At 50.5% G+C, this 22,196-nt stretch overlaps 13 protein-coding genes across 13 annotated transcripts; 7 read left to right on the top strand and 6 right to left on the bottom strand.

Moving 5' to 3' along the window:
* The first annotated feature begins 105 nt into the window (after positions 1 to 105).
* N7503_004098 (chitin synthase export chaperone) lies at positions 106 to 1,276 on the top strand. Its single transcript, XM_057063645.1, has 3 exons — positions 106 to 380; positions 435 to 1,012; positions 1,069 to 1,276. The coding sequence occupies exons 1-3, from the start codon at positions 137 to 139 to the stop codon at positions 1,258 to 1,260; spliced, it is 1,014 nt and encodes a 337-aa protein (XP_056924560.1). The 5' UTR covers positions 106 to 136; the 3' UTR covers positions 1,261 to 1,276.
* A 1,193-nt stretch (positions 1,277 to 2,469) lies between these two features.
* On the bottom strand, positions 2,470 to 3,963 carry N7503_004097 (uncharacterized protein; the record flags this gene model as incomplete). The annotated part of the gene is made up of 3 exons (XM_057063644.1): positions 2,470 to 3,586; positions 3,663 to 3,811; positions 3,922 to 3,963. 3 exons carry the CDS (start codon positions 3,961 to 3,963, stop codon positions 2,470 to 2,472), a joined length of 1,308 nt encoding a protein of 435 aa, XP_056924559.1.
* A 421-nt stretch (positions 3,964 to 4,384) lies between these two features.
* On the bottom strand, positions 4,385 to 5,544 carry N7503_004096 (acyl-CoA thioesterase; the record flags this gene model as incomplete). Its single annotated transcript, XM_057063643.1, has 2 exons — positions 4,385 to 5,233; positions 5,290 to 5,544. The coding sequence occupies 2 exons, from the start codon at positions 5,542 to 5,544 to the stop codon at positions 4,385 to 4,387; spliced, it is 1,104 nt and encodes a 367-aa protein (XP_056924558.1).
* A 580-nt stretch (positions 5,545 to 6,124) lies between these two features.
* Positions 6,125 to 6,632, bottom strand: N7503_004095 (mitochondrial 37S ribosomal protein bS6m; the record flags this gene model as incomplete). Its single annotated transcript, XM_057063642.1, has 3 exons — positions 6,125 to 6,434; positions 6,498 to 6,529; positions 6,609 to 6,632. 3 exons carry the CDS (start codon positions 6,630 to 6,632, stop codon positions 6,125 to 6,127), a joined length of 366 nt encoding a protein of 121 aa, XP_056924557.1.
* A 247-nt stretch (positions 6,633 to 6,879) lies between these two features.
* N7503_004094 (glycine decarboxylase subunit H) lies at positions 6,880 to 7,628 on the top strand (the record flags this gene model as incomplete). Its single annotated transcript, XM_057063641.1, has 3 exons — positions 6,880 to 7,015; positions 7,161 to 7,223; positions 7,309 to 7,628. The coding sequence occupies 3 exons, from the start codon at positions 6,880 to 6,882 to the stop codon at positions 7,626 to 7,628; spliced, it is 519 nt and encodes a 172-aa protein (XP_056924556.1).
* Positions 7,629 to 7,970: 342 nt separating this feature from the next.
* Positions 7,971 to 10,382, bottom strand: dscA (ubiquitin-protein ligase dscA; the record flags this gene model as incomplete). The annotated part of the gene is made up of 1 exon (XM_057063640.1): positions 7,971 to 10,382. The coding sequence occupies one exon, from the start codon at positions 10,380 to 10,382 to the stop codon at positions 7,971 to 7,973; it is 2,412 nt and encodes an 803-aa protein (XP_056924555.1).
* A 378-nt stretch (positions 10,383 to 10,760) lies between these two features.
* Positions 10,761 to 12,208, top strand: N7503_004092 (cation efflux family protein family; the record flags this gene model as incomplete). The annotated part of the gene is made up of 2 exons (XM_057063639.1): positions 10,761 to 11,081; positions 11,138 to 12,208. 2 exons carry the CDS (start codon positions 10,761 to 10,763, stop codon positions 12,206 to 12,208), a joined length of 1,392 nt encoding a protein of 463 aa, XP_056924554.1.
* A 178-nt stretch (positions 12,209 to 12,386) lies between these two features.
* Positions 12,387 to 13,187, bottom strand: N7503_004091 (putative NADH-ubiquinone oxidoreductase 14 kDa subunit). Its single transcript, XM_057063638.1, has 2 exons — positions 13,011 to 13,187; positions 12,387 to 12,895 (listed from the first exon to the last, which is right to left on the bottom strand). The coding sequence occupies exons 1-2, from the start codon at positions 13,042 to 13,044 to the stop codon at positions 12,645 to 12,647; spliced, it is 285 nt and encodes a 94-aa protein (XP_056924553.1). The 5' UTR covers positions 13,045 to 13,187; the 3' UTR covers positions 12,387 to 12,644.
* Positions 13,188 to 13,360: 173 nt separating this feature from the next.
* N7503_004090 (BOD1/SHG1 domain-containing protein) lies at positions 13,361 to 15,427 on the top strand (the record flags this gene model as incomplete). The annotated part of the gene is made up of 3 exons (XM_057063637.1): positions 13,361 to 13,573; positions 13,657 to 14,890; positions 14,928 to 15,427. Coding segments are annotated over 3 exons (1,947 nt in total), but the record flags the coding sequence as incomplete, so codon positions are not given.
* A 388-nt stretch (positions 15,428 to 15,815) lies between these two features.
* On the top strand, positions 15,816 to 16,455 carry N7503_004089 (NOPCHAP1/New4 family protein; the record flags this gene model as incomplete). Its single annotated transcript, XM_057063636.1, has 2 exons — positions 15,816 to 16,190; positions 16,258 to 16,455. 2 exons carry the CDS (start codon positions 15,816 to 15,818, stop codon positions 16,453 to 16,455), a joined length of 573 nt encoding a protein of 190 aa, XP_056924551.1.
* A 302-nt stretch (positions 16,456 to 16,757) lies between these two features.
* N7503_004088 (guanosine diphosphatase) lies at positions 16,758 to 18,475 on the bottom strand (the record flags this gene model as incomplete). Its single annotated transcript, XM_057063635.1, has 2 exons — positions 16,758 to 18,154; positions 18,211 to 18,475. 2 exons carry the CDS (start codon positions 18,473 to 18,475, stop codon positions 16,758 to 16,760), a joined length of 1,662 nt encoding a protein of 553 aa, XP_056924550.1.
* A 415-nt stretch (positions 18,476 to 18,890) lies between these two features.
* N7503_004087 (putative translation initiation factor IF3) lies at positions 18,891 to 19,583 on the top strand (the record flags this gene model as incomplete). Its single annotated transcript, XM_057063634.1, has 1 exon — positions 18,891 to 19,583. The coding sequence occupies one exon, from the start codon at positions 18,891 to 18,893 to the stop codon at positions 19,581 to 19,583; it is 693 nt and encodes a 230-aa protein (XP_056924549.1).
* A 468-nt stretch (positions 19,584 to 20,051) lies between these two features.
* Positions 20,052 to 21,794, top strand: N7503_004086 (translation elongation factor Tu). Its single transcript, XM_057063633.1, has 3 exons — positions 20,052 to 20,288; positions 20,347 to 20,609; positions 20,686 to 21,794. Exons 1-3 carry the CDS (start codon positions 20,094 to 20,096, stop codon positions 21,548 to 21,550), a joined length of 1,323 nt encoding a protein of 440 aa, XP_056924548.1. The 5' UTR covers positions 20,052 to 20,093; the 3' UTR covers positions 21,551 to 21,794.
* Positions 21,795 to 22,196: the final 402 nt, after the last annotated feature.

Below are 22,196 nucleotides of genomic sequence, written 5' to 3'. Positions count from 1 at the left end.
TTTTGTCGTCACACTTTCTCTCTCCACTGTGCCCACTTCTCCGTCGTTGTGGAGACCAGTTCACTCGCGACCGGCCAACCACAACAGGGAGCCCACCATCTACTGCTACTGTCCCACCGGACTACCACCAAGCATCATGGGTTTCGGAGATTTTAACTCGATATGTGAGAAGACGCCTATGCCGCTATGCCTTCTCGTAGGCCCCGTGTCGACGATATCTGGAACCGGGTCGAGGGGCATAGTTTCGAATTGTTATGCCCGGAATATCGAGGTCGCCAATACAATGATATTTCAAGGCGCCGCCTCGTTCATGCATATCATTGCGCTCCAAATGACAGTGATCATGATCTTACACATTCGCTCCAAGTTCACTGCTGTCGGTTCGTACTTCTTTCCGACTGGTGGGGCGATATACGTTACTAATTCTTAAACAGGACGCAAGGAGATTCTCACATTCTTCTACCTCTATCTAGCTCTAACGATTTTCTCTCTTATCATCGATGCCGGTGTTGTTCCACCAAGGAGCGGGCCGTTCCCCTACTTCGTGGCAATCCAAAACGGATTAGTGTCCGCTCTATGCACTTGCTTACTGGTCAACGGTTTCGTCGGGTTCCAACTATATGAAGATGGCACAGCGTTATCTGTGTGGCTGATTCGGATTCCGTCCGCAATCATGTTTGCTATCACCTTTGTCATCTCCCTGCTGACCTTCAAGTCATGGGCAGGTGGTGCTTTAGGACCCGAGAATACCGTTGGTATGTTCGTGGTACTCTACATCATAAACGCCATCTGTATTGCCATCTACATTGTCATGCAACTGCTACTGGTCGTGAACACCCTGGATGACCGCTGGCCCCTCGGACATATCTGTTTCGGCGTGGCAGTATTGATCATCGGTCAGGTGCTCCTGTACGCTTTCAGCGATCTCATCTGCAACAACGTCCAGCATTACATGGATGGCTTGTTCTTTGCAACCTTCTGCAACCTGCTTGCGGTGATGATGGTTTACAAGGTGAGTTTTATGTTACGCAACTTATCAATGCAAATCATGACTAATTGGCCATGTAGTTCTGGGATTCGATCACGACGGAAGATCTCGAATTCTCCGTCGGCGTCAAGGCGAATACTTGGGAGGTTAAGGACCTTCTTTCAGAAGAAGACAGACGTCAAACCGTTTATCAGGATACCAATTCTGAATATGGGGGCAGCATGCGTGCCAGTGGACACCACCGCTCGTCGCATTACGGCCACCGCAGCTAACCTTTTTTTTTTCGTGATTTGTATACAATACCATTACTTGACGATATTTTCTATTTCTTTGTCTTATCTTCTCATACTGGAATGGTCATTCCTTGTATTTAATCGATTTGCTATACGGCCATTTGTTATACAGTCATTTATTCTAACTTTTGTTAATACTAGCATGGAGCAGCATGTGGGGGCGTTTCGTCCCAAGACTCGGATTGGATTAATCAGGACAATTTCATTCATCACCATTACAAAAACTACTCATTCCTTCGTATTCGGGTCTATAAGCTTCCAAGGTCCTCATCCTTCGGGTTCGGGTCTACCGCTTGCTTCTCAAACTCAATAAATATTCTAGACCGAATAAAACGCATGGAGCCTTGGCTTCACTTTCCGAGAACTGTTTGTTGCACTTATTATCTAGATGTGCGGGGAAGTTATTTCTCATTGGACAGCCCTAATCAGCTCAGCAAGGTACCCAATGGGGAATCTCTTTAATATCGACTATTATTGTTCCGAATCAACTCCGAAATGCAACTAATGATAATCCCAACAGGCCACGGGTGGCTTGTTGGGTGCGCAACTGTTTCTTTACAGCACGAAACCCACGACTCGGGGGTGGTGAACATGGTATGAATTGCCGTTTGATGGGGTTTGAAGATTAGTTCAAGCCATTGAAGATCCCAGGCACCAGAGCCCAACTAGGAAATCCGAATGCCAAGACGTAGGAGTCAAGCGGACTACGCCCGGCCGGAGCACAGCACAGCCTCCCTTACCAGGCATCCCAAGCCAATTTTGGTTCTCGGGGCTCTCTTGCAGTTTTGCCTACCAATCAATGCTTTTCAAGGTCCAAATGAATGTCCCAAAGGATCGACAAAGGATGAAACAGGTAATTGGATCGGTGTGGTTCAATCGGGTAGATTTTAGATTAAAAGCTCCTCTTTGGGATAAGCTTCGGTTTTGGCTGTCTAGATTAGTAATTGAGGCCGTAAAAGGATTTCTAATGCGGAGTATGCTTGAAACTTACCGAGTGTAAGCTGGTTCTCATAAATAGGGTTTCTGATACGACATGCCCGGGCGAAACTTTATAGTGGAAATTGTCGATCAGGAAACGACTGTGTGGAGCATAAGTTTTTCGTGCTTCCCACAAATTTCATGGTAAAGTATGCATTTGTGGATTGGTGGATGACCACCGGCTTTTGAAACTGTTTGATCGACAACGTTTCAATCCACGACGACAACGTCATCGGCGTCCATGAAGTCATCATCGCCTTTGGGCTTTGCTTGCTCTGTTGATAGATCGCCCCCTTCGTCCGGTGCGGTGGACGTATTATACCAACCAACGTCAATGGAGGCTACCAAGGTTTTACCAGCCTCGCTAAGCAGGTCAAAGAATGCCGGGTTGTTCTTGGCAATGAACATGCTGACATGAGCCTGAGTTTCATCAGGAGCTTGGTCATTGACGGCCTTAACCCATCGGAGCCCTGGGGCAGTACTTTGTTGTCCACTCTCGACCTCCGGTGGCAGCGTACAGAACGTCCGGAAATTTGAGCGGATAATCTTTTCACTGAATGATGTCTTGCCTGGTAAGGTCTGGACGAGAGATGATGCTCCTTTGCCGAGACATGTATAGAAGTTAACAGACTTGATGCCCCGCTCATCCTGCACATGAGCCAAGCCTTCAAGACGCTGGCGCAGTTCGGAGGTTCTCGTTAGGCAGCCCACAAACTCAAGATGGGACGATACCCAATTGAAACCGGCGGATAAGTTCTGTCTGTTGGTGTATAAAGCAGCTGCACCGCCCGCAGCAACAGCTCCCGCGGCCCCGGCGAACATGGCGTATCGACCCCATCGCTGCCAAGATGGCGTTGCAGCAGCGTCGGCAGAGGCTGGCAGGGCTTTAGCAGGTTCCTTCGCAATTTCAGCTGCAGCTGCTTCTTTGGGTGCGTCGTTCTTTCCACCGTAGCCGAAAAGTCCAGCAACTTCCGAAATCGTGTTGTAGGCCGTGGTAGCATTTCGATAGTGCCCTTCTGCCCCGTATGACACCACGCCTGGAGCAATGCCTAGGTATGGAGTATCAAACGCGAGGACCCCTTGGATGTGAGGGAACATGAATGTACCAGGTTCCACAACAGGGGGCTGGTCATCTGGTCCAGGCGCCGACTGTACATCCGATGTGGAGTTGTGGGGAATGGGCTGCTCAGCTGCTAGCAATAAAAGTGTCTCTGCTGCAACGATTCCACCCATGGAGTGCCCAACCAGGAAAACGTGGACCGATGGGTCAACTGTGGGTGACGCTGTGTGGTTTGCGACCTCCAGATCAATCACGGTATTCTGCAGCCTGTCATGCACAATGTATTAGACTCGACCTCAAATGTATCAAAAATTGAGATATCATGGCACAGGAGATCTCCTACCATTCTCGGAATCTACCCACGCATTCTTTCAGGTCGCCTTTTGTCTCATACTTGGGGTACACAGCCGTTGTGACCGTGACGGCAGGAAGTGCCTTGCCGACTACGACCTGAAGGTGATTTGGAAAGTTGCCGAAGGTGTCATCACCACCCTAAAGCGATTTAAAAGTGAGCGTGAGTCTCGAAAATTTTCGGTATGTTGTGCCGCAGAGGCCGCATTTTGCGGGGAACTTAACCTGCGGTGAAGTGGGGCATATCATACCTTAAAACCATGGATAAAGACCAGAAGGAGGCTTTTATGCATTTTGGAATGAGTATTAGCGGTCATGAAGCATCATGCAACCGCTGCTGGCACAAAACCGCCTGAGAGAAACGCGCTAAACACAGCTAAGTGAGGCCAGACGATGAGAGTAGAAAAGTGGATCTGGGGCCGGATTACGTCACCGTCACCTAGTATCACGTGAAATCCAATCTATGAAGTCTAGAATTAGATCTCACCGTAAGGTGATTGATGAATCAATTTTATCTACTTCAGCTACGCTGTATAAAGCCTAGAGACATTCCATGCAGTCTGATGGTGACGTTAGGAGTTACTTTGCTCGCGTAACATTCCAAGGTCAGGCTGCTTTCGCGATACATATATTGATGCAGATGGATCCACATTCGGACGAATCTATGTATAAACATTCGATTGACATTCCATGAGTCTCTGCGGGACTGTCACCTCATAATTTACCCTTGCGCCGAGGGCTCTGCAGTCGAAGCATGCTATCCTGCATCGAAGTCCCAATTAATGTGCCATCTGGACCCCATAAGTTGCTTTCGTGCACGGCTCTGTTCTCCGCCGATTGAGGTGTCCACCCTTCCTGAATAAACCACTTCATGATTATTTCCGAATCACCACTCTTGGAAACTGAATCCCAATCAATCATTCGTAATGCTTCGCCATGACGATGGATAACCACCATCAAAGTGAGACTGGACATGGCCGTCCAACGTTCAAGACTCAAAGCACGTGGGATCAGCAGGAGAGAGTTCCTGTCACTGGAGTACATGTGTGCACAAATATAAAGATTGTCATATTCTCCAGCTTCCTCTCTCTCCTTGATCTGTGCAAGTGTTGCGGTGGGATCTGCATCCGGTGATCCCTTAAGGCGGTACTGTGACAATTGGCGATATTTCTCCGGACTTGCTTTTATTTCCTTGCTTTCATTGAAACCCTGCATATCGGTCTTGCGCACGTCGAGTCCAGGAAACTCTCGCTCGGTGATATCGCCCTGCTGGAGACCCTTAATCCACCAGTCTGCATCAATGCTAGGGCTGACAGATTGGTCTTCGGGCCGCTTGGCGGAAAGGATATCTTTGAAGCGTTCTTGAACCGCTGGGGGTTGGTGGCTGAAAGTTTTCTCTCCCTCGTCACGCTTAAATGAGCAAAGGCATGAAAAGCAAATTCGGCCGTCTTGCCGGGCATCAACAGAGCGCGTGCAATACATGAATCCATCCCGTACATGTCGAACCGTATATGTGTACGGGACATCCAGCCGGCCACCAAGAATAAATGAGCCGGCCATATCCTGCTGAAGTGTCAGTTGAACTCTATTTTGAGGTTAAAGAGCTCCATAAGACTGACATAAATCACAAATCCCTTCTCGACTGTCTTTGATGCCGCATAGGCAGATTGGGCATATGCGTGCCCCCCAAAGGCTCGGTTACCCTCACCGGGAGGATAAGGGGCAGATAGAGATCGGAAATGCTCAAGCTTCTCAAGCTCGTTGGGATTGGTGTGGGACTCCTTATCGTCCAGTCGCTCCAGTGCCATTAGTCCCACGAAGGAAAGCGGGGAAGGCATCTCATTCGGGTCAATGTTTGCATCATGGGATGACATGATTAATTGCGCACAAACAGACAGGAGATAAATGCATATAAAAAGGCGTAAACAATGTAGTTTCGATATGAATCACAACTCCCAGTTGGATTCGACCCCGACGATAAACCCCTGCTGAAGCGACAATGCCGGATAAGCTCTAGTTCACAAGACAAGAACGCGACGAAAACGAAAAGCCCAATCTATAATTAGTTAAAAGACCATTATAGATGGGATAAAAGGAGGAAAATAAAAGCACTGGGATTCCGGGGTTGACAGTTCACAGCTGGGGAACCTCGGCAAATATACCTCTTGACTGGAGGCCTAGACAGATCACGTGGCAAGAATTGCCGATAGACTAGAATTCTATATAACCGGGAGAGCCATGAACATATTGAAGTAGAAAAAGATATCAGATTGTAATTTTGTACAAGATGCGCCGATTGTGCTGACAGTGCTGAGTAATGTCAAATCCCCATGCCATAATGATACACAAGATAAATAAGGAAAGATGCTGAAGACCAATCACCGAACCCCGAAATGTCATCGCAACGATGGAACATTGAAACGGCATTTCGAGTTTGATCGCAGTGTAAGCCAATTAGATGGAGTCGCTAATGTTGCGGGTGTTGTTCCACTGGACCTTGCCCTCGACATCCTTAACCTCCGCGAGCTTGTCACCCAGCTTGACGACCGAGAAGTTGATCATACGCGGATCAAGACCGAGAGTGCGGCGGATAGATGATTGAACGGGACCGGAGGAGTCGAAACGCATAATGAAGTGGTGGCCCTCGCTGTATCGAGCCTGGTGCTTGGTGGTGACTTTGGGAAGGCGGAAAGTGCCCCAGTTGGTGAAGCCGCGAACGACACCGCCGGAGCGGATAACTTGGGCACCGGCGTTACGGGCAATCCTATTGATGACATTAGTCGACCGATTGATGGTGAAAGAGCCGAAATCTGATGGTAACACATACTCCCGAACCTCGCTGAGGCTGCCCGGGCGGACCTGTGAAGAACACGCATTAGCCTATTGCCATCCCAAATTTCCCATCTCAACGATGGCGCAAGATTCCATCAAAACATACAATGGCAATTAGCTCGTACAACATGGCATCGAGTGGTGGTGCAATAATTTGATAAGATTGACGATGGGAAACCGTGAGTTTCTCCTATGGACGCGCAAAATCCTATCGAAGTTCAGAATCCTTATCGCGCAGTCTTGGCAAATGCGGATTCCCTTATCAATGCACCACCATCTCCGCCGGGGAAGCACGTATTCCTTTCCCTTCTTAAACTCTCCCCTCCTCCCTCTTCACTTCTTCTTTTTCCTCCAATCCTCCCTCCACAACTTCTAAAATGGCCTCCGTTGCTCGCGCTTTCCGTCCCCTTACCTCCCGGGCCCTTGCCCAGAAGCCTCTGGCTTCTAGCTGCCGTGCTACACCTGCTTTCCGCTTCCCGCGGGGAACTCGGAGCTTCTCGCAGAGCCCTCTTGGTGAGTAAATCCGCTCTCCTAAGCTGGTCATTGAGTCACGAAGGGCTTTTTACAATGGAATTGGTCTTCCTTAGACCTTACCGGAGCTAGACCAAGCTTCTTATGGAAACATATCGCTGACGTAGCCATGCATTGGCATCTGCAGCTCAGGTGAAGAAGTACACCGAGTCGCACGAGTGGATTGAGCTCGTTGACGGCACCAACACTGGTGAGTATCTACTTTGTTGTCATCTGTCATTACTTCGATAGTTTGGAGACGTTGCGAACAATATACTGATCCGCTCCGTTTACAGCCAAGATCGGTATCACCAAGTACGCCGCCAACTCCCTCGGTGACGTCGTCTTCGTTGAGCTCCCAGAGGCCGACCTCGAGGTCTCCGCCGGTGAGCCCGTCGGTGCTGTCGAGTCCGTCAAGTCGGCTTCCGATGTCCTCTCCCCTGTCGCCGGCAAGGTCATCCAGGGTAACGCCGTTCTGGAGGACAACGCCAAGACCATCAACTCCAGCCCTGAGCAGGATGGGTGGATTGCTGAGATTGAGATTAGCGATGCTGCTGAGATCGAGACTCTCCTGAGCGAGGAGGCCTACCTCGAGACTCTTGAGGGTGACCACTAGATTATGAGGTCATAGAGTTAAGTGGTGGAATTAGATGTGCGGGGCGGATTGCTACGAAGAATCCCTCTCGATTCTATTTCAAGTGTGATTTTATATTATTTATGTGTTCCAACGAAGACGAGTTGTCTTTTTTTTCAACAATGGCGTTTAGAACTAGTCGGGCCCTCCACGGCTTTGGCTCAATCAATGAAAGAAGTATGTGCTGAATCCGGTTAAGTATGTAACTACGAAATTTAAAGTTTGAATTGAATCAAGACCTTGCGCATAATCATAATCGGAATTTTCACATTAAGTCAATCTAAGTATATGTACAGGCCGGATATCCATAGAACCAAACAAAATCTATACAGGAGGGATAGTATCACGACAAATAGGGCATTGAAGACGAAGTCTCATCCAACTTTCCAAGCAGGCCGTATGGAAAATATGTCGACACGGTGTCACCATGTAATTGCGGCGACTCAAGATGCTTGAAGCCCCCTCAGAAACACTACTTCCGCCAGCAGAAGCAAGTGCAGGAAGAACAGGAACCTCAATATCCTGCATGCAAATTGCACAGTCAAACACCACTTTCTTGCGATCCTTCGGTCGCTGTTTGTCGTCATCTTTGGAGTCGCTGACCAAATCCTGTTTATCGGCCCGAAGAGATGCAATAGATAACGTGCCACCGGCTTCCAGATCATCATCAGGCCCGGCAGTATCCCGCAAGGTTGGGTGGTAATCGTAGGCCGGGGGAGCCCACCCACGTGGTACGAAGAAACGGGGACCCAAGATGTCTTGACTCGCCAGCATCCAAGCTTGAACCCACATCCACCCCGCCATAATGAATGCGGTCGTCCAGTCGGGTCGAATGAATAGTACGTTGCCCCGCGCTGTAAGGAAGTACAGGAAGGGGAACAATCGAAGAATGCTCTGACCAATCACAAAATCCCACCGCAGTGCTTTGCGACAGTTGCGCATGACATTGCGGTGTATCTGTGGGATCCAGAAAGAAAGATAAACACCTGACAACAGACGCGCATAAATGGACCCTAAGCGCCGAGGCAAAAGGAACGCCCAAATTGAAAGTATGAGCATACCAAAAAGAGCGAGATAGAAACGCGCATACATGGCGCCTACGTCACTGCGCATTTGTCCAGCGGTTGGCGCAGCGGTACGGTTGGCAGGCGGGGTATCCGTTTCATTCTCGGGAGGATCTTGGTCAGGCGTGAGGATGATGGGAGTTGCACCGGAGTCCCGAGGTGCAGTTGCAGGTAAAGGTAAAGTCCCCGGGCGTGTAGCGGGGGCCGGTGGATTAGCCGGCTGTTCTTCGCGTCGTTCTGGCTCCTGTACAGCCCAGATCTCCATCATAAATTTCATTCCAATGTAACTGACAGACAGGAATGCCAAAAAGGAAGCAGTTGCTAAGACCAAAAATGACACAGCCTCGTAGAGTTCCAAGACAATGAAAGTGAGGACGAAAGCGTCACCAAGCGCCATCAATGCGATTGTATAGAAACTGACCCGACTTCGAGTCGAAGGGGTTGAAGCCTCTTTGATTTGGCGCAGAAGCAAAGTGATCTGTGCAACAAAGGCTCCAGAAACCACGAATATAAGGCGAGCTGCGTATTTACTGTACTCTTCATGCTTGGGACCAGAGAGGTAGAGCGTGTCTGTTGGTGGGAACTCCGGAGTACCTTTCGTTTCAAGCACGTAACCGCAGTCCGGAGAGAAGATGACGGCGGACATGGTCATCAAAGGAGGATCTGGGATAGGTGCACCTATGGGGTACCTGAGCTCCGCCTCGATCTTTTCTAGGGTCAAGCGGTCGGCAAGAACACCATCGATCACGACTGGATGTTGTTGCAGGAAGATGATATGTTCACATTTGGGTGCTGGGAATTCCATTTGCTCATTGCCTGCCAAAGAAGCCCATGGAAACAGCGTAGGGGGTCGATTCGGCTTATTGGACATGCTGTCTATGAGTGACTTGAGTAGAAGCCGTTGGGATAATTCGTAAGTATCGGCAGATAATGCAAAGTGCGGCAAGGAAAAAATGCCACCGAACTTCTCACTCGAAGTAGTCAATATGATCTCTCCAGTTTCTGGAAAGTGCATTCCGAACAATGAGAGGTACCAGGTGCTGCCCCAGAAGTCATCGCTCTCAACAGTCACGCTCGATCGAATCTCGCGTACAAGCCCCTCACCAAGTCGGAGCTCCTCTCCGCCCCCCTCTTCCAAGTTAAAGTATAGTGTGCCTCCGGTACCCGTGATATTTGAGCTGAATTCGTGGGTAAAGTATTCGTGTTCGCGGGCAATGGCCGTTGTATTGAGAGGCACCTGGCGCTGGGGATCTCCAGTCCGACGGACCCAGTCACCTCGTAATTTCCCCGTCGCATTGCGATACACCGGTAGGGATAAGTCGGTCAGATTAAACGGAGAAGCCCCAGTCGGATCGTCTAAACCTTTTGGTGGTTCGAGGCCGGCATTGGTGAGAACGGACTTGAGCTGATTTCGCGCACGGCCTTGAACGTGCGAAAACAAATCCCATGCATAGCTGTCGTTCTTCCGCACTCCTGGAAAGGGGAGCCATCGATCTTCTGGCGGATTAAAGTCCCCATACTTCGATTCGTTCAGGAGCTTGAGTGCATGTTCCGAGCGAGCGAGCTCACGCTGACGCTGGCGGTTCTCATCGATCAAAGGTGGACGCGACTGTGAACTAAGCAGGAGGTAGAATATCAACATAAGAAAGAAAAAGGAGCCGCGGTTATCCATTGACGCCACGGGGTGTCCGAGTCGGACGTCTCTCTCCACTTCAGAACGGCACGATAAGCATCGCGGGGAGAGCGGGGAGGTAAGCACGGGGATGCGCGCTTCTTAAAGTAGGATCAAGAAAAAATCAAACTTCCAGCCCTCGAAGAATAATGAATGACGAGGATGAAGTGGTAACATGAAGAGTATGAAGAGTGGATGATGTACACGACAAGGCCTCGTCCCCGCCCCTTCCGCTAGCATCGACACCTTGGAAATCGGGTGTGAATCTCTAATCTTAACCCCGTTAGCTAAGGATGATAGGAGATCGATCTCCTATTCCAGATTCAGCTCCCCCCGCAACCACACTTCACGGTGGAAACGCGTTTACGGAAAGCCATCATGATGGCTTCCAACATGCCTCTCCCTATTCCTCCACGCACTCCTACTCCGCCGGCGGACGATTCATCCTACAATGCATTTACAAATCCTAGAGTTACTGTTGATCGCGACGCCTTGTCGCCACTGCGGGAAAGTTTCTCCCAAAGCTTCTCGTTAGAGTCAGGCAGTCGAGACCATCTAAGCCCTACAAAGGGGTCGTTCAATTTGAGCCCCGGGCCTGCAGAATCGAAATCTGAGCAAAATGGCTCGACCGACTCTACCCCAGCGGGCCCCTTCAATTTCAATACCACAGTGATGGCAAAGAGCCCAGTGGTGAAATCGGTAAGCATTGATTGTGAAGGACTTGCGAATCATTGCTGATGAATGTTTTCTGTCAGAACATCGGACAACGTCGTGGTCACAAATATAAGCACAGTAGTATTTCGCATCAAATATTCCTTGAGCCACCCCCTCGCGCGCCCTTGGCTCTCCCCAATTCACTTCCTATTCCAACCCTCAGTGAATGCCGTGCCAGCATGTCCAAGGAGCAGAAAACACGGTTTTGGTGGAGCGTGTGCCATATGTTCGTGGCTGCATATACACTATGGACGGCGCATGGATCGCTGGCGATGACTGCGTTGTCTCATTTGATTTTGTTTGACTCCTTGGGAGCTCTTCTATGTGTTGCTGTGGATGTTCTGGGCAATTTCGAAGTCTGGAAAAGATCCAGTATCCGCCACCCGTTTGGCCTGGAGCGGGCGGAAGTTCTCGCTGGGTTCGCCATGTGTGTCCTGCTTCTCTTCATGGGTCTCGACTTGATATCCCACAATCTGCAGCATTTCTTAGAGAAGTCGGGCCATGAGCCTCACCATCCGCACCCCCACGATCGCGTTCCTTTAGGCAGCGTTGACGTGACTGCCGTTCTGGCTATTACTTCAACCCTTGTCTCTGCAATTGGCTTGAAGAACCATGCGCGGATTGGAAAAGCCATGCGTTTTGCATATATCGACTCTCTTCCTTCTGTCCTGAGTAACCCAACTCACTTTTTGACTCTCTCATGCTCTGTTCTCCTCCTTGTGCTCCCATTGGTGTCGATCCAGATTTACAACTGGCTAGATAAGCTCCTGTCGGGTACCATCGCCCTCTCAATGTGCTTCCTCGGAGTTCGATTAGTAAAGACATTGGGCTCAATGCTTCTGATGTCGTACTCGGGCCCAGGTGTCGCCGAGGTTATCAAGGATATTGAAGCAGAGCCTTCGGTATTTGGTGTTGACGACGCACGGTTCTGGCAGGTTCATTATGGCCTATGCATGGCCAACGTCAAGCTACGTGTCTCGGGCAGTGAGGATAACATCTCTCGTCTGCGAGAGAAGATATCCAGCCTGATTCGAAATCGGCTTGGCGGGGGCTATGGTACTGGAGGACAGAAATGGGAGGTCTCCCTTCAGTTCACTATTGAGCGGACTTGAATTCTACTAGATGGTGCATGCTAAAGTAAATGTGCGGACATACTTGGATATACTCTTCTTGTACACTACCAATTCAAGCATTGATTGTATTATTTGTATAGATCTTTCTCTTCGTCATAGACTTGAAACCTGTATTGCACCATTAAAAAAGTACGTTTCTGATGTAGATTCGAGGTGGGGTAAATTGAAATGATAAACTACTTGGGTAAAAAACCTAGGTAAAAGGAAATAATCTAGTTGACGAAAAGCCTTCTTCATATTCAATAGCACACATCGCTGTCGGATACAATGCCCGCGCGAAGACTTCCCAGATAGGATGTCGATATCAAACCGTGGAATTTTGGTACATGCAACAAAAGAAACAAGAAGATAAAATAAAAGGGAATACACGTCGCGATGCTCAATCTCTACCACCCATAGACACATTTGGACTCTTTTATGATGCGGTAGAAAGAATAGCACCCTCCTCGACCTTGGTCAGGCCTTCACGCTGGTCCCGTCGTCGGCGCTTCTCCAAAATAGCCTCGCGGCGCTGTGCAAGCATCTTGAGCTGTCGGTTCTCAACACCCTGGAGCCAGTAGCCGAAGCTTCCACCGACACCGGCGAAGAGAGGGTAGACCCAGAGGGATTCCCGGGCGAGGATGGGACGCATTTCGATTCCGAGTTGCCAAAGGCGGACGGCAATGCCTGAATAGCATAAATTAGCTTCAATATTCTATTCAGAGGCCTGATATCACAATAACTAGGCAATTGGGCTAGTTCCGATATGTAGAGACCAATTGAGGAGGATATCGTCACGTACCGAAGCCGCTCCAGAAGAGGACTTTGTGGACCATGATCGCGACCGGCTGGGGGCGGATAGGGGAATGTAAAAGACAGGCGAGTAGTTCCAACAGGTATGGAAGAGGTAGACTCTGCGCGCTCGCAGTGTAATGTCGCCCGGGGTTGGAGTTGAATTCGGGGGCTTGGAGTCGTACTGGGCCGGCAGGAGTGTGGTTGGAAGCAAATCAGACACCCGCAGTATCCAAGCACGGAACAACCGTTTCTCCGCTTCTTACAACCCCCATCTGTTATCGCTTATCACCCTTACGCGCGACTTCCGAACTTCGAAACTTTGGTCATTAATTCTATTGCCCGTTGCTCTGTCCAACAATGGCCGATCCGGAGGCCATGGAAGACGTGCAGCTGGGCGCCAAAAGGCCAGCGCTCGATATTGAGAGTCTCAAATCAAAGAAATTCAAAGCAGATGATCTGCCTTTATCTTCGGCGCAGCATGCGAGCATCGATAAACTCCTGCTTTCGTTCAAGAAGAAGGGTGGATTCGACAGCATTCGCAAGAAAATCTGGGCCGACTTTAATGATGGAGTATGTTGAAATCACCACCATTTCATATCGCCTGTGATCGCTTTGTTCTATTTTTTTGATTGATATCTAACACATCCCTACAGGAGTCGAAAACCAAGTTCACCGACGAGTTGTTTGCATTGGCCGAGTCAGAAATCGAGCGCGAGCCAGCCCTCCTTTCACGCGAGAGAGGAAAAGCTGCAACTCTGATCGAGGGGGCCGTCGACCGAAGCGATGTCTACAAGAACGCCGAATTATCCATCGACACGCTAGCATCCAACCATTTGCAGTCCATACTTGATTCCGTGCGCGAGATTCGTCGACAAGAAATTGGCGACGAAGCAGCGACGAAAGAAGAGGAGGCTGGGAACAAAACGGATGCAGACTACGAAGCCCATGTGCGAGCCAAGCGAGAGGAACGGGAAAAGGTCTGGCGCGAGGAAATGCGCAAGCAAAAAGAAATCGACGACGAGCAAAAACGCATCAGGGACGAGGAGCGCCGCAAAAAACGTGAATTGGAACGGAAGAAGGAAGAAGAAGAATTGGCGAGGAGGAAGGAGATCGATGACCAACGGCGAGCCGAGCGTGAGCGTGAGCGCGAAGAGCAAAGGGCTATTGATGACCGGGAGCGAGAGGAGAGACGCGAACGGCGGAGACGAGAGGATCGGGACCGGTATCGCGACTACGATCGATTTAACGATTGGTCGCCAGCCTATCGCTCTGATCGTGGTGTGTCACGCACCGGGGATACAAAACGAGAGAAGTCTGCCGTATCGAAAGATGCAACTCCTGCACCAGCTGGCCCTGTAGATGAGGAGTCACTCGAGGAAGCTGCTTTGAAGCTGCTGCTGAAAGAGGGAGAGGAGCTTGCAGCTAAGGCGCGCCAAAAGCCAGATTTTGACTTTGAAAAGGCCGAGGCCCTCGAGAGCGGACTGAAACCAGACAATAAAAATGGCGACTCAAAGTTGGGCAATGCCTTGACCAGGACGACTAGCGCATCGCGCGACTCCAGGCCCCGCGATTCCATATCCGACCGAAGAGATCGGACTCGACACCACACCCGAGACCGGAGCCGAAGCCGCTCTCGCCGACGCGGATCTAGGTATAGCCCTGACCGTCGTCGTGATCGGTCTAGGGATGCTTCAGTGAGATCACGTGATGAACGACGTGGCTTCCGTGATTTCCGTGATTCCCGCGATGATCGAAGCTATCGACCAAGCCTTCGCACTCGTAGTCGATCAGTAGCTAGGGAACGAGATCGTGATAGAGACAGACCTCGACCACGTTCTAAATCCCGAGACCGAGACCCTGACCGCCGTCGCGACAGAAGCCGAGACCGTGATCGTGACCGTGATGATTACCGCCCCCGCCGCAGGTCTCCTTCACGCCGACGTTCACGTTCTCGATCTCGATCTCGTCAACGTGTTCCCCGAGAACCACGCTCTCGTTCTCGGTCTGCCGGCGCGCGACGAAGGTCACGATCCCGACGTGCGTCACGCACTCGACGCCCTTCTCCCGCCAGACGGGCCTCTCCTACCAGAAAAGCCTCACCTTCACTTGATATCGACCGTTATGTGCCGTCGACTAGCAACCGAAGCAAATCACCCCGTCGTCGAGCCCGCTCCCCGGATCGCGAACAAAGACCGCGACTTGGCGAAATTGATCGCTACGTTCCTGGCTCTGAGCGAGAGACTGGCAAAGAAAGAGAGATCAAACCTGCAGCAGAGCCGATTAAAGACACGGATGACCGAAATACTCGTCGGCGGAGTCGTAGTCGACGAAGAAGCCCAAGCCGACGTCGAAGTCGTTCTCGTCGACGAAGCCGTTCTCGCAGACGAAGCCGAGGATAGCTACGAGGGATATAGGAGAATCTTAGTATTCCAATGTAATAATAGTATGCATGTACGACTAGCAGAAATGCAAAAGCGATTAAGATTTTAGTCTGGTTCTCGATCTATAGATTTAGCCTTTTTCCTTATCGTTATCGGGGATCCACTCCACCCAAAAAGTTGAAATCGACTGCGACTAAACTTTCTTCAACCACATTGATCCACTCGCAAAAGGCCTCAGTCGTGCCTTGAAGTCGACAAATTGTTAATAATTACAAGCATTATCACTCTGATATATTAGCGCCCTCAATATTTCTCTACAACACACTATAGCCCCACGCGGCAGCCAACCACATCATCTCAGCGCAGCGCATATTTCATTCCACCTTCAACGAACGCAACTTCAAACACACCCTCGATAACCACACCTCAAAATGGGTTCAACAAATCGCAAAACAACTCTTCCAATGCGGCCCTCAGCGCCGGTCCCTGAGAACGAAGACTCAGACCCAACTTCCTCCTCCGGCTCCTCATCCTCAGAAAGCGACAGCGAAGACTCAGAAGATGAGAACGAGTCCATTCACCACGAACCCAAGGCTACACCTGCGAACACATCATCAATACCTAATATCTCTGGTCGTCCCAAGCCGCAAATACATAGGATTCAGGGGAACTCAGAATTGCTGGCGCGGTTGTCTGCGTTTCTGCCGCAGATGAAGAGTGCGAATGAAGAGTTGGAGAAGGATATTGCTGCCGGAAAGGACGTTGTTATGGATGATGAGGATGAGAATAAGGATTACATTGAGATGGTATGTATTCCCCATGTACTGGTCAGGAGTTTGTTCTGTTGGATGGTTGCTGACTTGACCTGTTTAGAATCTTGGACTAGGAGTTTTGGAGGAAAAGCGTGACAATGGGGATGCTAGCGGTGATGGGGCTGAGGATGAGGCTATGGGTGGGATGGAGTTTGATAAGAAGGCTAAGGCTGGCTTTGATGATGATATTTTAGAGAAATTGATGGGGGGGAAGGATTTAGATGCTGATAAGCCATCTATTGAGGAGCTTGGTCAGTAGAACATGCATTGTCCAGTTCTTTGTCAGGAATCTCTTCAAGTATACAACTACAATGAACACAATTCAAGGACAAAAAGTCAAATAGGCATAATATAGTTTCGTACATTTTATGCAATAGCATCGCCAATATCCTGTGAACCCAACCAAGAAAGTCTATAAAGACACCCGTGAAGAGAAGAAAAAGAAAATAAAAACAAAAACAAGCATGTCAAGTGTCTATTTATATGCATGATCCCATCACACTATGGCAGAGCCATATGATTAAAATTTGATTAAAGTTGAACATGGCGTCGTATCAAGGCTTATGAGACCTCCTTGATGCGGCATGTCCAGCCAGATTCCTGGCTGAGAAGAGGCAAGCTAGCGCCAAGGCACCAGCCCAGCTCGTTGTCCTTGATCTTCTTGGCAATCTTGACCTCGCGAGACAAGGGCATCTCGTAACCGGTGTGGAGAAGACCAAGCATGAAGTTCAGGTCCAGGCACCACTCCGGACGATCACGGAGCTCTGCCATCGCGCCTTCGACGCTCTCAAAGACACCCCAGCTGTCCTCACCACCACAGACGGTAGAGGTGAGGTCGTGGAGCTCACCCAGAGTGAAGGAGGAAGGCATACCAAGAGGGGCAGTGCGGTCGTAGAAGTAGGAGAAAATGTAGACATCCTCGCGAGAGAAGGTCTTCTCGAGAGACGGCTGGTGAACACCGTTGAACGAGCAAGGGGCCAGCTTGCAGTCGTTATCCTTCTTCAAGGTCTTTTCGGCAATAGCACGGCACTGAGGAGCAGCAGTCGAGTCCTTGGGACCCACCATGTTCACAGTGACGGAGGGGCTAAGGGGGTGGGGCTCGGCGAACTTGACGGTAACCTCCCGCTCCATATCAGGACCGATACAAGGGTTGGAGATGGGGCGCTTCAGCCAGGACAGGTCCTTCGGGCTGTTGGCCAACATAGCCTCCAAAACAACTTTGTGCATGGCCTCACGAGCCGACATCAGACCGTAGCCAAGGTGAGAGTGCTGGTAGAGTTCGAACTGGCGACCACCGAAGTTGAGCTCGTATTTGTGGTCACCAGCAGCCATATGCTCGGGCATACCGCCAGCCTTGCTCTGCTCAAAGGTGGGCTGGAAAACGATCTGAGTGGAACCACCACCCAAGTCGAAGACGGCAGCGGTGGGGGTCTGATCGGGGCCACCAATCTTGCCGAGGAGGTAGTTAGTGGTAATCCAGGCGTAGACACCCTCATCCTTGCCGTCCATGATCTCCACACCACCCTTCTCTTTGGATACAACGGGGAAGGGGTAGGCAGTTTCCAGACGGTGGCGCACAGCATCCAGAATGTTGCCACTCAACTCGGGGCCCAATAGACGCAGACCGGCGGTGGCCTTGACCGCAACCGGAGTGCAAGACCGGTACTCCGCGGGGACGTTCTGCATAGCAACCTCCATAAGAGGATCTAAGCTGAGAGCAGCACCCTCGGCATCTTCCTTGTAGGAGCTGAGACCAGAGCCGGCGCCCTCCTTCTTAGCAGTCTGCTCGAAGACCTCGTTCTCCAATTCCGGAGTAGAGCCACAGTTGTTGAATCGATAGACGTGGATTCGGGAGCCAGTGCTACCGGCGTCAATCATGAGTGCATACTGAATCAGGGGCTTGGAAGAATCGAAAGGTTTGGTGCACTTTCCGGAACCGGAGGTCGCAGGGGTTTGTTCTATAAAAAGGATGATCAGTCTCCTTGTTCGCTTGAAACAGCGGGGTGAAACTCACCTTGGGTGTAGCTAGAAACAGTTGAACGGGACGGGGACAGCCACAAAAGGACCATAAACACAAACGCGATGATGGCGCCAGTCTTTACGTAGCGCGTTCTTTGGGTCTGTGCCATGGTGGCGGTTTGTTTATCAAATACTCGACCGGACTCGACAGCTGACGCGAAGAAAGAACCGTTGCTCCGGGAGAAAGAGCGCTGACGGACAGATGTGCTCTGATCTAGAGGTTGATTAGGGGCTGGTTGATCGTCGACTCCAGTCGACATGCGAGCAATCGTGGAGGCGATAAGCAAAAAAGGCAGGCGCTGTTGCCACCGGGAAAGAGAAAAGAATGACAAAGATTGAAAAAGGCGAAACTAGACGCAAGAAATCATTGAGCCTCCAGGAACATCAAACAGCCCAGAAAGGAAACTGGGGAAGTAAATATGGTGAAAGTCGGGGAAGAAAAACAGGAGAACAAGAGAAAGGAGATCCAGGGTTTCAGGGTTGTGGCGCATGCTGTGGCGTGGAATTACTCGATCCGGTCAACTCCATACTCTTCTCCTCATTTGACACGCGAGCCATTGTCTTGGCTTGGAGCCGCTTAAACCACTTTGATCCCTACAAACCACCAAGATTTCCTCATTATCGTGATCGATCGCTCGAAATCCTACGTTCCCTTCCTTCCCTGTCGAATTCACCATGAATCATACGCGTGGTCTTATATCCACCGCGCAGGCTTTGCGCCAAACCTTCTTTACACCTCTCCAGAGCTCCAGAGTCAGCTTCCTACAGCCATTTGTCCTTCAGAATGGTTTACAAATCAGAAACTTCCAACACTCCCGCTGCCTCGCCCTCAATAAACCTCGAGCCCCTGTTAAGGGGCCCATCAAAGACGAAGAGATTCGCTCTCAGCTGGTGCAGGTAGTCAATTCTGAGGGAGATCTCGATCCACCCGAGCATCTTGCCGATGTTCTTGAATCATTCGACCGCAAAAAATACTTTCTGATCCAAGTGTCTCCGGGTGCTTTCAAGAAGCCACCGGTATGCAAAGTTATGAACAAATTGGAGTATCGCAATGCCGAGAAAGCGAAGGAAAAGGCAGCCAAGGCAGCCGTAAAAGCCGTCAAGCAAATTGAACTGAACTGGGCCATCGATGCTCACGATCTTGAACACCGCTTGAAGCAGTTGGCTGCATTTTTGGAGAAAGGTCGAAAGGTCGAGGTCATCTTGACTCGGAAGAAGCACAAGCGACCCCCAACGGTCGATGAGATCAAGCATGTCATGCAGACTGTGCTGGACACCACACGAGAGGCAGGAGGCACACAAGTCAAACCAATGGAGGGAGAACCAGGCAAGCGCGTTCTGCTCACTGTGAAGAAGGGTGACAATTGAACTGGATAGAAATAACTTGCATTTTGCATCACTGTGGACTTTGTGGTATATGTATATTATGTATATTTCTGCAGGTGTTGGCACCTCAATGGATTGGTTTAGAAATTTCATCATTCTGGAACTTGGAAGCCAATTACCCTTAATCCTTCTACTCCTATACCTGGGGGGCTTACTTCGGGGTTATACATAGCTTCATCCCCTCACTACCTAGGCATTTGGCAATTCATAGTCCAAGGGCTGCTGAACTTGGGACAAAGTACTTAGATGCCCATAGCCTGGAACACGCCATGTTCCAGGGTCAGCTAATCCTGTCAATATCTACTCCGTACCGCCTGCTTTATCGTACCAATTGATGACAGCCGTGAACCTCCGCAATTCGTAGCTTCTGATTGGTGGAAGCATGACTAAGCCTCTGGGCCCAGAAAAATTGGGTGTTGATTCTCCCCGTTTCCTCTCATCGATTGCTCTTCTTGCTACCGTGTTCTATCGTTTTTGCTTCCCAATTGCAAGATGTCGGGTCTCTCTCGTTCCTTCAACATCCTGGCGCGCTCCAGCCGGGCTTCCATCCTCCGCCCCAGCGCCGTCAACCCCATCCACCATGTCTTTGCCAACAACAAGATGGCTGCTCGTGGCCTGGCCACTGCTTTCGAGCGCACCAAGCCCCATGTGAACATTGGTACTATTGGTCACGTTGATCACGGCAAGGTGAGATGATTGAAATGCTATCCCAGATGTTCGCGCGCGTCTAACCTGATATCCATAGACCAGTTTGACTGCTGCCATCACCAAGTGCCAGGCTGCTAAGGGTCTGGCCGACTTCTCGGATTACGCTTCCATCGATAAGGCCCCTGAGGAGCGCAAGCGTGGTATTACCATCTCGTCTGCCCACATTGAATTCCAGACCAACGACCGCCACTACGCCCACGTTGACTGCCCCGGTCACGCCGATTACATTAAGAACATGATTACTGGTGCCGCCAACATGGACGGTGCTATTGTTGTCGTTGCTGCCTCTGATGGTCAGATGTAAGGATCGAATGGTTTCCTTTTGATACCGGCGCAGTAAAGGATTTGCGCTGACATTTTTTTTTTTGACAACTAGGCCCCAGACCCGTGAGCACTTGCTGCTTGCCCGCCAGGTCGGTGTCCAGAAGATTGTCGTTTTCGTGAACAAGGTCGACGTTGTCGAGGACCCCGAGATGCTTGAGCTTGTCGAGCTTGAGATGCGTGAGCTCCTCACCACCTACGGATTCGAGGGTGAGGAAACCCCTATCATCTTCGGTTCCGCCCTTTGCGCCCTCGAGGACCGCCGCCCCGAGATCGGTGCTGAGCAAATCGACAAGCTTATGGAGGCTGTCGACACTTGGATCCCCACCCCTGCTCGTGACATGGACAAGCCTTTCCTTATGTCCGTTGAGGAGGTGTTCTCCATCCCCGGCCGTGGTACTGTCGTCTCTGGCCGTGTCGAGCGCGGTCTCCTGAAGAAGGATACTGAGGTCGAGATTGTTGGTGGTAGCGAGGCTCCCATCAAGACCAAGGTCACCGACATTGAGACCTTCAAGAAGACCTGTGACGAGTCCCGCGCTGGTGACAACTCCGGTCTGCTTCTCCGTGGTATTAAGCGTGAGGACATCCGCCGTGGTATGGTTGTTGCCGCTCCCGGCTCCACTAAGGCTGCCCAGAAGTTCCTGGTCTCCATGTACGTTTTGACTGAGGCTGAGGGTGGTCGCCGCACTGGTTTCGGCAGCAACTACCGCCCCCAGGTCTACCTCCGCACTGCTGATGAGCCCGGTGACCTCACCTTCCCCGGTGAGGACCAGTCCGGCCGTGTCCAGCCCGGTGACAACGTCGAGATGGTTCTTGCCACCCACCGCCCCGTCGCTGCCGAGGCCGGTCAGCGCTTCAACATCCGTGAGGGTGGCCGTACCGTTGCCACTGGTCTGATCACCCGTGTTCTTGAGGAGTAAATGGTTCCCTTCGATGTGAGCCTATGACCGGACTGCTGTTGCGGTCCAGTTTTGTATTATGACACCCCTTTTCTTTTACTGTTTGTCTGCCACTTTATATTCACAGCGTGGGAATCATCGATCAGCACAAGGGATCCGGGAGGAAGCCGGAGTTTTCGCTTGACATCTCATTCATGTACCTTCTCCCCTCATTGTGTGGAAATGTATTAAAATTTAAGATCAAATCAATTCTCTTTAATAATCCCCATATTCATGTAAAATAACATCTTAAACACTTGGGTACAATAGAGCTGCCATAATGGTCGTTATTCTTCTATCTGCGCCATGGACCTGGTCCCATGGTTCGGCCGAAAGTCACGGACGAAAGTCAGAATTTTCGGACCAATTTGGTCCGGGTCGTGAATATAGCTCATGATGTGCGTGGACCTAAGCACTATACCTTCACAATATGCTTCCCGCAGCCATGCAACTAGCTGCACTTTATCAATTAGCGGGACATTCCTGATATGACTTCTGTAGTCTCCTTACTAAACTCAGCTGTCTGTCACTTATAATTATTGCCACCCCCAGACAACGCCGTTGCGGTAGGTTACCGGTATCTTCATGCTGGTAAGCAAATAGCCAAAGGATAGATAATGCATGGCGC

Source organism: Penicillium pulvis (genome assembly GCF_028828015.1).
Source record: "Penicillium pulvis strain IBT 33274 chromosome Unknown contig_1_segment0_segment0, whole genome shotgun sequence".
Classification (NCBI taxonomy): domain Eukaryota; kingdom Fungi; phylum Ascomycota; class Eurotiomycetes; order Eurotiales; family Aspergillaceae; genus Penicillium; species Penicillium pulvis.
This window is presented reverse-complemented; position numbering and strand designations above follow the sequence as displayed.

What these genes read in the sequence shown, in the direction of transcription:
- N7503_004098 (XM_057063645.1), top strand. Translation starts at nt 137, where the DNA reads ATGGGTTTCGGAGATTTTAACTCGATATGTGAGAAGACGCCTATGCCG. An exon ending in CTCCAAGTTCACTGCTGTCG is followed by an intron (nt 381 to 434) that starts GTTCGTACTTCT and finishes ATTCTTAAACAG; the next exon opens with GACGCAAGGAGATTCTCACA. An exon ending in CGGTGATGATGGTTTACAAG is followed by an intron (nt 1,013 to 1,068) that starts GTGAGTTTTATG and finishes TTGGCCATGTAG; the next exon opens with TTCTGGGATTCGATCACGAC.
- N7503_004091 (XM_057063638.1), bottom strand. Translation starts at nt 13,044, where the DNA reads ATGGTCCACAAAGTCCTCTTCTGGAGCGGCTTCG. An exon ending in CCTCTTCTGGAGCGGCTTCG is followed by an intron (nt 12,896 to 13,010) that starts GTACGTGACGAT and finishes TATGCTATTCAG; the next exon opens with GCATTGCCGTCCGCCTTTGG.
- N7503_004086 (XM_057063633.1), top strand. Translation starts at nt 20,094, where the DNA reads ATGTCGGGTCTCTCTCGTTCCTTCAACATCCTGGCGCGCTCCAGCCGG. An exon ending in GTCACGTTGATCACGGCAAG is followed by an intron (nt 20,289 to 20,346) that starts GTGAGATGATTG and finishes TGATATCCATAG; the next exon opens with ACCAGTTTGACTGCTGCCAT. An exon ending in GCTGCCTCTGATGGTCAGAT is followed by an intron (nt 20,610 to 20,685) that starts GTAAGGATCGAA and finishes TTTGACAACTAG; the next exon opens with GCCCCAGACCCGTGAGCACT.